We start from the raw sequence: 15,685 nt of genomic DNA, 5'->3' as shown, positions 1-15,685 counted from the left end.
ACAGAAGAATTTTATATATAAGATATATTTAGGGTATAAATAGTAGAAAGTAATAATAGGTAACAATTTTACTAGAAAATCCGATTTGATAATGGATTTTTTCTCAATATTCAATGATACTTATTTACCATTTTCAAACTAGCCGCCAAATTTTAAATAGTTTCTTCGACCAACTTCAAGTTTATTTACAGCCGCCATTGATGTGTCATACAACCATACGTCACACCCATCACAACAAACTCAATTAGTTTTTAATTATTTTGTTGTATTTTTTCTAATGTAATTTATTTATAGCAATTTTAATTATTTTATAACAAAATATATATTTTAAAAAATGTATAAAACATTATTTGTGCTGTGTATTTTTGGCGTGGGATTAAAATCTGGTAAATATTACTTTTTTAACCTAGCTAATATTGACAATCAATTATATAAATATAATTATATATATATATATATATATATATATATATATATCAAGTAAATTACAATATTGCTAATTTTTATTAGAATTGTTTTGATATTTGTAATGTCATGAAATTGATTTGAACAAGTATCGATATTGACAACTTATCAAGTTCTTCAAAATGTAATAATTTTCTGATGAAATTGTTAAAGTTGAATAATATTTTGTAATAAAAATGATTGAAGCTTTGATTAAAAATGATTGAAGTATTATGTAGTTCACATTTCTTTCAATGAATCTGTTATCGTGCCCATATTTTATATATAAGTTATTGCACTTTTAATGTTTTATTTCTTTGGTAAATTTTATGTTTATTAAATTGTTCTCTTAATTATGTTATTTAGACTTACCTTATGATTTTCTGTCTATTTATCATTATTTCCTTATTTAGTATCAGCAATATCATGTTATCAATGCAATGGAACAGATGCTAAAAGTCTGTTTCAATGTGGAGAAGATCTTGGTGCAGCCGGTGGATCCATTGATCTGGTTCCCCAGTCTTGCGATAAAGTACACGATGCCAAATTTTGTGTAAAACATGTTGGCAGATATGAAGGTCAACTAATTATTTTTCCCATCAATTAATTGGAATCTGTAATGATAATACAATGACTAATGATGGAACTATGTTGTAGATCTCGCCTTACTAATTTAAATCATCTAGAAATAAATTTTCATTGAAAATATCATTAAATTAAATCAAATCATCCAAACCAACATCTTCACAAATGACATCACATTTACTAAACAACAACTCTCTTATATAACCATTATCTCTTATAATAATTTTAATTTTTATTCCTCTTTTAGTTTTTTTTTCTTTGCACCTGGTGATAAGTTTCTTATATGCTAATAAAAATATACTAATACCTTTAAAATTGCTAGTAAGTCCGATAGAGTGCTACCAATGCAATGCATCGACAGGAATAGAATGCTCCGACTGGCTCATTGGAAAGCCTGGTGGAAGTCTCAAACCAGAAAGTTGCGAGCATGTGCATGATGCTCAGTACTGTATAAAAACGACTGCGTTATATGGTTATGGTTTTAAATAATTTAAGATGTAGTTTGCTTTAATAATACTAACTTGGTTTGCACATCAACTATTTCTGCACTAGAAGTATCATACAAATATAATATTATTTGTATTATTTGTACACATGATATTAGGCACTTACCTCATAAAAGTTTGTTCATCAATATTATCACATTTTGTTTTATTTGGTGAAAGTACTAAATACAATTTACAATTTTTTGGTTTCAATTGTAATCAAATACACTAAATTAAAATTTTGCATATAAATATTATGCACACATTTAAGACAAGTAATAATTTTTCAAGAAATTCAATTTGTTTTAGTAAGGTCATCAAGTAGATGTAGCAAAGGGTTAAAAGTTCTAAAACAAATCTAATTTAAAAGGTTCATACTTATTCCCTTTTTTAAAATATTTTTTTACACATCAAAATGATGTATTTCACTTATACTTTTACCCCATGCAAACATTTTAGATAACTTCTGTCATTCATTCTTATCTAGTTCATTGTTATAACTAGTTGAAAGTGGCATTTAGCTTTAAGGCAAGTTGCATGAACTTCCTGAAATGTGTAAGAATTGACTTAATCAATCGTATTTAAAATTTAGATATTTAGATAAAATTTTCAACTGTTTATGTCGAAAAAGTAATCGCTTTCAATTAAATCTAAACATTGCGAATTCGAATAAAATTATCCCAAACACATTTAAATTATCTGTAATTATATTAATTATATTGCACAGGCACATGCTTGTATGCCCTAAAGTTGTAGCATTACTTGGTATAACGATGGAGTACTTGGTCTTAATGAACATACTAAACCATTAAAGTTTTACGGAAACTGGTTCAATTATAAAAATCATTGATTTGTGAAAATTTGCTTTTAGAAAATACTCCGAGTTAACGTGTTCGTTTGCTTTCAATTATGTGTAATAAATCCACTTGGAATACTTTTAATCACTCATAAATTAATTTATTTTTTATTGATTAAGTCGATTATTCAAACATATCGGGAAGTTCATGTAACCTGCCTCAAGGCAAAATACCAATACCAACTTGTTCTATTTACAATCTGATGCACATTTATTTATGTCATTGTATTTTTTTATTATTTTTGCTTTACAAAAGTTTTTTGGGATCAACTTAATGTATTGCTTCTTTTTTCCAAATTCACAAATCATATTTATTAAACAAATCTGTCGATTCCATTTATAGGTGGTATAGGAGCCAAGAGATTCTGCTCATCGAAAGATCTAGGAAACTATTGTAATTATGTAAAAAATCCTGGTGATCAATTGACTTACCGATCTTGCATTTTCACTTGCAATACTGATGGATGCAATTCTGCCATATCACTAGTGAATAGTTCTAGTTTATTGATAATCTTTAGTGTTATATATCAGAGCATTGCCTTTTTTATGTAAGCTAAGAGTAGAATAACAAATAATTGTAGTACAAAATCAATTCCAAATCTTACATTATCCTTTGTAAGGTGTAAATTATAAAGACTGTATCAGATATTGGAAATGTATATGAATTTTTACACGACGTAGTAAAATATATTACTTACCAGTTTTTTATGACATGATGTCTGTTTGATGTAACATGACAAAGCTTTTTAAATAAAATATGTGGCCTTCCAGTTGCAAAATTCATACAATACATTATCTGATATTTTTACAACATTCCGTCCACAATTTTTGTAAATGTTTTAAAAACAAATTGTTATTTAAATTGTGCAATAAAACTCATTTTGCTATGAAGTCGTTTTTTCGATATTACAACTTGTCCTAAAACCATAGAGCGTTTATACATGAACACACACAGTACATACATATATGTGTGCACATAAGAATGTTAGTCAAATAATTTAATAACTAGTGGTGTATGACATCGTGCCCTAAGGCAAATTGCTGGAACTTCCCGTACCAACAATTATTTTTTTTAAAAAAGATTTTTTTAACTAAAAAAATTAGATTTTTGAGAAATTTTATATTTTTGCATAGAGATGCAATATAGAAGCGTCCAACGGACAAACGATATTACGTAAACAAAATTGATACACATTATTAAAATCTTCACAAAAAATCTTATAATTTGATGCGCAGATCATTTTTGACCGCCAAATGGCTTTTTTTTACTTTTTTCACTAGATCTCCGCAACCGCTAGACTTGCCTTCTCAAAAATTTAATCAGTTCTTGTCAATACAAGTAAAATGTTTTATGAATTAATAAAATCAAACGCTCCGTTCTCTTAAAAACAGAGTTACCGTTTTTAGCGCTTTTTGCCCCGTATCATCGGAACGGCTAGACTTGCCTTTGCCAAATCGATTTTTTTTTTAATTATTCAAATCGGTTGATCCGTGTTCCTGAAATCGTCGACGAAAATTTGTATCCGCATATACATACTTACACTTCATGCATACATACAAACAAACACACATACACACACACACATACATCCATTTTTGCCTGAAAACGTGCTGTCAAATGTAAAAATGTGACTGTTCTCCTAATACATCAAAACGATTTTGACGAAATTTTGTATGGAAATCAATATTTTTTGTACTGAATCATTTATACTACCAGGGGAACAGTCACAATTTTGAATTAAAATGGCACTCATAGTGTACACAGGGCCGACTGCAAAAATGTTAGGGGTAACTATTTTCAATTAAAACAAAGAAATATGCAAAATAAATAATGTGTTTAATTAATAGTTATTAAATGTTTATAATTGATATTTGTATATGGCTATTAATTATTCTTTGCCAAAAGCAACCTGAAATATTCAATAAAATGCACATAAATATTATAATAAAAGAATCAAATTAAATTTATAATTTTATTCATATAATTACAAAATATTACAAATATATAAATATTACTCATACAAGTAGTAAGTTTAAAACTAATATATATTAACTATGATAATGACAGCGTGATATAGTACATTGTGTATTAATAGAGACGATCAGAGTTAACATATATAAATATTTCTGCCTTTTATTTCATGTATTGCCCTTGAAGAAATTACTCATAAATATTTCTATATATAATATTATCCATCTGAAAGATACATATTTTTCTGGTTAATTGTGCAATTAAAATACACAGTATAGTTAAATTAATATATATATATATATATATATATATATATATATGGTAAAATTGTTTCTTGGGCATCCATCCAGTAATTAAAAAACAGTTTTAATGAAAAATGTTTTTATTTAGAGAACATACGTTTCGGATCTTGATTTGACCCATCTTCAGTGCTACAATTAAATAATTCAGGGTTACAAATTAAAACAATATAAAAAATACATAATTACAGACAAAAATAAGTAAAACCAATGTATATGAAAAGTATATATGTAAAACAACCATAAAATAAACAAATGTAAAGAAACTCACCATACAAATAAATTTTGAAAAATAACACAAAAACACACAAAATTGCACGAAAAAATAAATATGTAATAAAAAATTGATAAAACGTCGAGTTATGGAAATTTTTAAAAAAATGTAAAATTAAAATAAATAATATATTTTATTATAAAAGAGCTTATTCCAAACGAACATGTTGTCAGTTTGGTAAATGTGTTACGTGTGTGTACGAGAATGTGTGCGTAAGTGTTTGCGGAAAATATTGGAAACTGTCAGCAACTATTGGTCGAAGAGGAAAACCATCTTTGTGGATTTTGGGAAGACAATAAAGTTTTGGGGAAATGGGATTGTAGGTTTTTAATTGTAGAGAGAGAGAGAGAGGTTTGGGAATTTGCTTGTTTTCTATAAGTGAATCAATGAATTTCAAAGTATTCCGATTTATAAGGTCAGTGGGATCTGAATTTATAGGTTCGTAAATGTTTATTACATCAGCTAGAAGAGACATGGATTTGGAAATATAGTCAACTTTGTTCATAATAACCGTGATGTTACCCTTATCTGCCCTGGTAACAACTATTTCTGGGTGTTGTTTGATAAAGGATTTGCAAAAGTGGATGTCCTTGAGTAATTCTTTATGTTGATGAATGTTAGAAATGTCGAATTTGAAAAAAGAATTAAGTTGGTTGCAAAAAATAGATTTAATGCGGTTTTTTCATTGATATCTTTTAAATTACGTAAACTATATTCTAAAAAGCTAAGTGTTTTGACAAAATTAAACGATTTTTTCTGTTGTGGAAAGGAAAATTTAGGACCTAGTGCTAAAATGTTCAAAACATTGGATGGGATGTCTAAATCGGTAATGTTTTTTACCCATTTATTGATGATATCAGGGTTTATATATATTTTGGATTCGTTTGCCTTTTTCGAATAAAGAGTATTGAATTTTTTTGACATATTAAAAGAATTATTGAATCTAGAGTTTTCGAAATCTAAAAAATTGTTAATGTCAATTGTCAATTGTCAATGTGAGTATTAATAGTGGAAAATAAGGATTGGATGTTATAATTTAAAGATTTATTTATGTTATCAATAGAGGTAATGCAATGTTTGATTTCTAGATTCAGCAAAATAAAAGAGAAGGAAAGCTTTTTATTTTTAAAATAATTGGAATTTAGATGATCAAAGTTTGTTAATTTGAAATCAAAGGATTTAGGTAAAAGTCTTTCTTTGCGACAATGAAGCCAGTTTTGAGAAAAGATTTGAAATAGTTTTAAATAAAATGAGTTTGGTAGGTCCATAGCAATGGAAAATGTACTCGAAAAAAGATGAAAATGAGTAAGGAATGCATTGTGTAAAACTATTATGAAAATAATTGTTGTAACGGTAAATTGACAAATTATTGAAATTATTATAATTCTGTGTGTAAGCTGGATATTGATAAGAGGAACGACTATTATGTCTTACCTTATTTGTATGGAGAGCACTATTTACATATATAGTAGTGAAATTCTCGTACACACACGTAACACATTTTCCAAACTGACAACATGTTCGTTTGGAATAAGATTTTTTATAATATATATATATATATATATATATATATATTATAATCATCTCTAAATAGTTTTATCATCGTTTATTTATTTATATTATATTCGCTTTACATACATTTTGCTTCATGCTTTATGCTCAAAAAAACTATTCAAAAAATTTCTTTTTTTTCATCCAGGAGTATCTACGGTACAACCAGATCAAACGTGTACTAATCAGACAACAAAAGACAAAAACGTGACTTTATTTATTATTATTATTTAAGAAATCTATATATTTTTATACACGATTTTAGAATTAGCAAATATAAATATAAATATAAATATAAATATAAATATAAATATAAATATAAATATAAATATAAATATAAATATAAATATAAATATAAATATAAATATAAATATAAATATAAATATAAATATAAATATAAATATAAATATAAATATAAATATAAATATAAATATAAATATAAATATAAATATAAATATAAATATAAATATAAATATAAATATAAATATAAATATATAAATATAAATATAAATATAAATTATATATGTACATTAATGTAATCTCGTTTTTGCCTATAAAACAATAAAATTTTGTGAATTGATAAATTGAGTTTGTTTTGTCATATTTATTATATGTGAATAAACTGTTCTTTTCAGGTTAGAATATTTTATAAAATTCAAATTTTTATTTAAAATAATATTTGTTTAATAGACATCTTCCACAGGTAGTGTAATCCACTGTGATTGTACTAATTATAAATAAGTATGTTTGTAAATGTATATTCTAATTTCAGTTTTAAAAATCTATGTATTACTATTCATGCTTTAATTCTCAATAAGTGTAAAACATGCAGTAATGTATAAAACGATATATAAATGTATATATTGATATTCCTTCAAAACCAAGACCATAATTATATATGTAATCCCGTATAAATGAATCCAATGGGAATCCACTAAATCTTATGTACTTAAGACGATTGCATGCAGCGCCTCTATGCAATAATGTTCCCAGTTCTTCGGGAACTACGTAGCGATTCGAATCCACTGATTTATATATTGATTTATACGTGATTATATATGGGAATCGGGTATATAAGTGTATATATTGCTTTTCGCATCATTATATAGACCAAATTGGGTGCATGGCATTTTGCCTTAAGGCAAATTGCTGAAACTTTCCACCGTAATGAAATATATTAAATGGAATTTTAAATGTTTCAAAATTTTGGGAGACAGACAGAAAAAAGTAAGTAAAACTATAAGAAGTTTAAATGTTTATTTAAAATTTATGGAAAAAATAAAACAAAATACTTAATAAATTTTCTTGGGGATTCGAACTCGAGACCCAAAACAAGAACGATTGCCATTGCACCCCCTGAAAAAAATGGTTAGAATATGATACATGTGTTAACAATTACTTCACATATCTCCCTCGCCCTTTTAATTGTCGAATAAAAAATCCTTGTCGGATTCGAACCAGCATTCTTCAAACTAGAGTCTAGTTAGCGTTCTAACCGATTCGGCCACGACGACCAAGATTTTCGGGCGACTAATACTGGAAGGACATTCTTCGACGAAAGACCATCATGATTTGAGTCAAGGTCACTGGGGGCTGATATGAAAAAATTAAATTTTCACCCAGGGGGTTGAAAGTGGGCTCATTCGATTCCTCGGGTTCTTGCGAATTTCGAGCGGGGGGTTACAGGGGGGAATATTTTGTCCTTTTTTCGCTCAGGAGAGCAGAAAATTGACTTTTTGTAAATTTTACGTGTTTTCTATGGGAATTTTTTGAAAAGTTTTTGCATTTTGAGTCAGATTATGTGCTGACCTTAACGACATGATCGAGGTTCTTGATATGGATCCCAATGACGCAGTCAAAGACAGGCGATGATGTGTATAAATAATGATTTAATATAGTTACGCCCTTTAACATGCCGAATAAAAAATTTTATCTGCACCCTTCGGATTCGAACCAGCCCTCCCAGATCTTCTAGAGTATAGTTTAGCGCTCTAACCGATTCGGCCACGGCGACAAAGATTTTCGAACGGCTAATACTGGAAGGACATTTTGCGAGTCCATCCGACGATCGACCATCATGATTCAAGTCAAGGTCACAAGGGGATGATATGAAAATATTAAATTTTTACCCAGGGGGTTGAAAGTGAGCTCATTCGATTCCTCTGGTTCTTACGAATTTCAAGCGGGGGGTTACAGGGGGGAAATTTGTCCGTTTTTCGCTCAGGAGACGAGAAAATCGACTTTTTATAAATTTCATGTGTTTTCTATGGGAATTTTTTGAAAACTTCTTGCTGACCTCAATGATTTGGTCAAGGTCATTTATATGGATCTCAATGACGTGGCAAGGTCAAGGTCAAGGTCAAGGAGATTCAATGGTCGGATGCACTCGCAGAATGTCCTTCCAGTATTAGTCGCCCAAAAATCTTTGTCGCCGTGGCCGAATCGGTAAGAGCGCTAAACTAGACTCTAATCAGAAGGATTCTGGTTCGAATACGAAGGATGTAGATGTGTTTTTTTATTTGGCAAGTTTAATAGCTAGGGAGGTATGTGAAGTTATTGTTAACACCTGTACCAAATTCAATCAATTGTGTGACGACCATATCATAGGCGAGGTCGGTAAATTGCATCGCTTGCAATGACGATCGTTCTTGTTTTAGGTGTAGAGATCGAATCTCCAAGCATATTTATTTTATTTTTTATTTTTATTAAAGTATTTTATTTTATTTTTTCAATAAATTTTAAATGAACATTTAAACTTCTTCCAGTTTTACTTACTTCAAAATAACTTGTCGAATGAAAAACCCCATCTGCACTCTTCGGATTAGAACCAGCACCCTTTGGATCATACTCTAGTTTAGCGCTCTAACCGATTTGGCCACCGGGACTAAGATTTTTGGGCGACTAATACTGCAAGGACATTCTTCGACGACCGACCATCATGAATCAAGTCAAGGTCACAGGGTGATGATATGGAAATATTAAATTTTCGCCTAGGGGGTTGAAAGTGGGCTCATTCGATTTCTCGGGTCCTTGCGAATTTCAAGCGGGGGGTTACAGGGGGGGAAATTTTGTCCATTTTGCGCTCAGGAGACGAGAAAATCGACTTTTTGTGAATTTCACGTGTTTTATATGGGAATTTTTTGAAAAGTTTTTACTGATCTCAATGATTTGCTCAAGGTCATTTATATGGATCCCAATCACGTGATCCTTGACCTTGACTACGTCATTGAGATCCATATAAATGACCTTGACACGTCATTGAGATCCATATAAATGACCTTGACCAAATCATTGAGGTCAGCAAGAAGTTTTCAAAAAATTCCCATAGAAAACACATGAAATTTATAAAAAGTCGATTTTCTCGTCTCCTGAGCGAAAAACGGACAAAATTTTCCCCCCTGTAACCCCCCGCTTGAAATTCGCAAGGACCCGAGGAATCGAATGAACCCACTTTCAACCCCCTGGGTAAAAATTTAATATTTTCATATCATCCCCTTGTGACCTTGACTAGGAACGTGATGGTCTGATGCACTCGCAGAATGTCCTTCCAGTATTAGTCGCCCGAAAATCTTGGTCGTCGTGGCCGAATCGGTTAGAACGCTAACTAGACTCTAGTTTGAAGGATGCTGGTTCGAATCCGATAAGGATTTTTTATTCGACAATTAAAAGGGCGAGGGAGATATGTGAAGTAATTGTTAACACATGTATCATATTCTAACCATTTTTTTCAGGGGGTGAGGTGGACGAGATCGTTAAATCGCCTCGGCTGCAATGGCAATCGTTATTGTGTTGGGTCTCGAGTTCAAATCCCCAAGAAAATTTAATAAGTATTTTGTTTTATTTGTTTCATAAATTTTAAATAAACATTTAAACTTCTCACAGTTTTACTTACTTTTTTCTGTCTGTCTCCCAAAATTATAATAATCTATTTGAAAACATTTAAAATTCCATTTAATATATTTCATTACGGTGGAAAGTTCCAGCAATTTGCCTTAAGGCAAAATGCCATGCACCGAATTTGGTCTATATAATGATGCGAAAAGCAATATATACACTTATATACCCGATTCTCATATATAAGCACGTATAAATCAATATATACATGTATATATCCGATTCCCATACAAACTGGTCCATTTAGTATATATAATCACGTATAAATCAATATATAAATCAGTGCATTCGAATCGCTACGTAGTTCCCGAAGAACTGGGAACATTATTGCATAGAGGCGCTGCATGCAATCGTCTTAAGTACATAAGATTCTTAGTGGATTCCCATTGGATTCATTTATACGGGATTACATATATAATTATGGTCTTGGTTTTGAAGGAATATCAATATATACATTTATATATCGTTTTATACATTACTCGATGTTTTACACTTATTGAGAATTAAAGCATAAATAGTAATACATAGATTTTTAAAACTGAAATTAGAATATACATTTACAAACATACTTATTTATAATTAGTACAATCACAGTGGATTACACTACCTGTGAAAGATGTCTATTAAACAAATACTATTTTAAATAAAAATCTGAATTTTATTAAATATTCTCACCTGAAAAGAACAGTTTATTCACATATAATAAATATGACAAAACAAACTCAATTTATCAATTCACAAAATTTTATTGTTCTATAGGCAAAAACGAGATTACATTAATGTACATATATATATATATATATATATATATATAATAACTAGCAAATAATATATATCTTTATGACTAATACATAATTTGTCTTATATGGAATAAACAACTACTGAGAAATAAAATTTTTAACTTAAAAAACAGTAATTTGAACACACTTTTTGCTTTGATAACAATAATAAACAAGTAACAGTATCTAACAGAAATAAGCAATATTTTATAACTAAATATTATACAATTATAAATTATAAATTAAAAATATAAAAATTAAACTTATTAAAAACACACATCCTAAGTTGAGATTTTAGAAATAATAATTTGATTAGAATTGGCAGTCTTATTAATTTAATTACTGTCAATTAAAACTTAAAGCTCAATAATGTACTTATATGTTGTAAACAGTTTCAAACAGCCCATAAAGATCATTTACAATAAATACTTGACTTGAATTAATAACGAGTCAATATAAAGATCAGCATATGTAACTAAATCTAGTCTTTTAAACATTTACACTGTCCTGTTACTTCTAATATTACAAATACGAGATAAGTTGTCCTATACATTTATAATACATCTGAAGGATCAATTTTTAACTTCCCGAAGGAGAAGTTTATGTTTTCATCAAAAAACCCGATTCGCTAATTTTATGTTTTCTCGACGTTTCAAGCCATTCTGAATCGAATGAGACCAAATTTGGAAAAAGTATGTGTGTGTGTGTGTGTGTGTGTGTGTGTGTGTGTGTGTGTGTATGTGAACAGATTTTTTGCCGTAAATCGACGTTTTCTCGAAAACGGCTGGACCGATTTCAAAAATTTAAAAGCCATTCGATGTATCTCGACGAGAACTATTGTTTGTCAGTTTTGTGCGACGATCGGCCAAGCCGTTTCTTTATAAATGGCAGAAAAGTGAAAATTTTTCGTCTACGTTTTAGCCCGCAATTCTGAATCGATTTTGAAAATTCAAAAACCGTTCGAAAGATATTGGTTGGGAATCGTGCTGATTAGTTTTTGGTAGAGATCGGCCGGGCCGTTTTCTTGTAATAAAGTTTTTAAAAAAAAATTTCGGCGATTTTTATGATTATTTTTTTGACGATAGATACCATAGTCTTCTAGATCATACTAAAATATTATGGCCCTACGACAACTGGTTCAGCTTTAAAAATTCGTCAAAGTTTGCAAAAATCAGTATGGTCTTTTTGGCATTTGTCAAAATTAGACTTTTGATCGACGTTTTCTCAAAAACGCCTGAACCGATTTTAGAAATTTAAAAGCCATTTGATGTATTTCGGTGAGGACTATCGTTTGTCAGTTTTGTGCAACGATCTGCCAAGCCGTTTCTTTGTAATTTGAAAAAAACTTTTCGTCCACATTTAAGCTCATCCTACCGAACGATTTTAAAAAATCAAAAACTGTTCGAAAGATATTAGTTGGGAATGGTACTGATTAATTTTAGGTGAAAATCTACCGAGCCGTTTTCTTGTAATTAACTGTTGAAAAAAAGTGTTAAATTTTCGTCGACATTTAAGCTCATCCTACCGAACCGATTTCAAAAAATCAAAAATTGTTCGAAAGATATTAGTTGGGAATGGCACTGATTAATTTTAGGTGAAAATCTACCGAGCCGTTTTCTTGTAATTAACTGTTGAAAAAAAGTGTTAAATTTTCGTCGACATTTAAGCTCATCCTACCGAACCGATTTTAAAATATCAAAACTGTTCGAAAGATATTAGTTGGGAATGATACTGATTAATTTTAGGTGAAAATCTACCGAGTCGTTTTCTTGTAATTAACTGTTGAAAAAAAAATTTAAGCCGATTTTCATGGAAATTTTTTTGGCGATATACATCATGGTCTTATAGAACTTACTGTAATATTACGGCCTAACGACAAGTAGTTTAATTTTAAAAATTCGTCAAAGTTTGCTAAAATTATTATCGTTTTTTTAAAAAGTAGGATTAATGAAGTATATTATTTTTTTTTTTATTAAGTCGATTATCTACAAATTTCGGGAAGTTCATGTAACTTGCCTCAAGGCTAAATACCAAACCAACTAGTTTTTCTTATTATTATATCACAGTTAATTGCATTATTTGTAAAATTGTAAAATGTCTATTAAAATTATATCTTTCCTATTATTTACATTAATAATTTATTACCAAAAATCTACTGTTAATTAATAGTAGAACAGGAATAAGTAAAAATTTAAAAAAAATGTATGCACACTTGTTTTTAAATTATTGCATAAATTATCGTTATCAATCATTGTTCATCACACACATTCTGAATATAAATTGTAGAAATAATTAACTTACAATTATAATTGTATATATAACTTAACAAATATATTATATATATTATAATTTAATTACAATCAATTATGATTTAAATCTCAACAATGCAATTGTACATTAAATATCACAAATTGTATAAAATTTGGTTTTAAACAGCTTCTAACAGTTCTAATAAGAGATTCTTTTTCTTACACACTTTTTCTCGAAGGTTACATTTTAATATTTATCTGTCACACAGAAAGGATGGTCTGGGGTCTGTGTGAAATTGAGAGATATCCCAAAAGTCTGCACTGGAAGTGGTCTACTATAAGGTTCTAAACTCAGAAGATACTCCGGGGTTAGGATTGTCTACTGCCGTGGATTCTTGTCTTTGAGCCTTCTATAACAGAAAGAAATTGAGTTTTAATAATAGTTAATATAATAAATATATTATAATGATGAACTATATTGTTCGATGCAAAATATGCAATATTGATCAAAAATTTAAAATAATTATATAAATTATACCTTTGTAAGTGCTTGGCATCAACTAATCTTCTTCTTCTGATACTAAGTCTAATTTTATCTTCCTATATATGTGCTTTACCTCATTTAGTGACTTTATCAGTAGTTTTTCCTTTCAAAGGATCATTTCAATATCTTTTCAGTCCTAATAAGCAAAAAAGAAGTTAACAAAATCATAACTTTTAGTGGCATTTATTTGCTTAAAATTATATAGAACAAGTGAACACATTTATTCGAACTTATAGCATGAACAATAAACTTTTGTTATAAAATTGTTTTACTTCAAGATAATCGTACTAACTGTCTCAGTTTGTATGGGAATTAGATATATAAATGTATATATTGATATATACATGATTATATATGGCCTAACTGCTTTAGTTTGTATGAGAATTGGATATATAAATGTATATATTAATTTATACATGATTATATATATACTAGCTGAACTAGTTTGTATGGGAATTGGATATATAAATGTATATATTGATTTATACATGATTATATATGGCATAACTGCCTTAGTTTGTACGGGAATTGGATATATAAATGTATATATTGATTTATACATGATTATATATGGCCTAACTGCTTTAGTTTGTACGGGAATTCGATATATAAATGTATATATTGATTTATACATGATTATATATGGACTAACTGCTTTAGTTTGTATGGGAATTGGATATATAAATGTATATATTGATTTATACATGAATATATATGGCCTAACTGCTTTAGTTTGTACGCGAATTGGATATATAAATGTATATATTGATATATACATGATTATATATGGCCTAACTTCCTTAGTTTGTATGGGAATTGGATATATAAATGTATATATTGATTTATACATGATTATATATGGCCTAACTGCTTTAGTTTGTATGGGATTTGGATATATAAATATATAGACTTTAATAATTTTATGACTAAAACTAGCTGTAAGTGGAATTCTGTCTTAAGGCAATTAAGGCATCGTGCCTTAAGGCAAATTGCTGGAACTTCCCGTACCAAAAATTATTATTTTTTTAAAAACGATTGACATTTTTTAAAAAAAAATACTTCGAAAAAATAAGATTTTGGAGAAACTATAAATTGGACAAAAAATTACTTTTTTTAAAAAAAAATTTTTTTTTTCAAAAAAAATAATTTTTTTTTTTAAATTTATTTTGGAAAAAATGTTTTTTTTATTTTGGCATATTTTGGAAGATCTGAACTTTTTTCAAAGCAATCGTACTGCTTTAACTGCATAGAGACAAAATGTCAAAGCGCGTAAGCGCCGCGTCGCCGTCTAACGAATAAACATTGGTACGGAACCCATAGGAATGCAAACAAAATTTATAGTTATTGTTAAAATTTCTATAAAATATCTGATAATTTAATGTGCATATGTCTAATGATCATTTTTGACCGCCAAATGGCATTTTTTTTACTTTTTTTGTTAGATCTCCGAAACCGCTAGACCTGCCCTCATGAAAATTTGATCAGTTCTTCATCTTGTCAATACAAGTCAAATGTTTTTTGAATTATTAAAATCGGACGCTCCGTTCTCTTAAAAACTGAGTTACCGTTTTCGACACTTTTTGCCCCGTATCTTTGGAACGGCTGGACCTGCCTTCGCCAAAAACTAATCAGCACGTCTCCTTATCAATACGAATCGAATGCTTTTTGAATTATTCAAATCGGTTGATCCGTGTTCCCGAAATCGTCGACGAAAATTTGTATCCGCACATACATACACACACGTACATACATA

General features: G+C 29.0%; 1 protein-coding gene across 1 annotated transcript; it reads left to right on the top strand.

The window, feature by feature from the left end:
• The first annotated feature begins 283 nt into the window (after positions 1-283).
• Positions 284-3,182, top strand: LOC113389339. Its single transcript, XM_026626380.1, has 3 exons — positions 284-386; positions 858-1,022; positions 2,714-3,182. The coding sequence occupies exons 1-3, from the start codon at positions 335-337 to the stop codon at positions 2,920-2,922; spliced, it is 426 nt and encodes a 141-aa protein (XP_026482165.1). The 5' UTR covers positions 284-334; the 3' UTR covers positions 2,923-3,182.
• The last annotated feature ends 12,503 nt before the right edge of the window (positions 3,183-15,685 follow it).

Source organism: Ctenocephalides felis, unplaced genomic scaffold (assembly GCF_003426905.1).
Source record: "Ctenocephalides felis isolate EL2017-DRISC unplaced genomic scaffold, ASM342690v1 CF-g0.4_SCAFFOLD_03573, whole genome shotgun sequence".
Lineage (NCBI taxonomy): Eukaryota > Metazoa > Arthropoda > Insecta > Siphonaptera > Pulicidae > Ctenocephalides > Ctenocephalides felis.
This window is presented reverse-complemented; position numbering and strand designations above follow the sequence as displayed.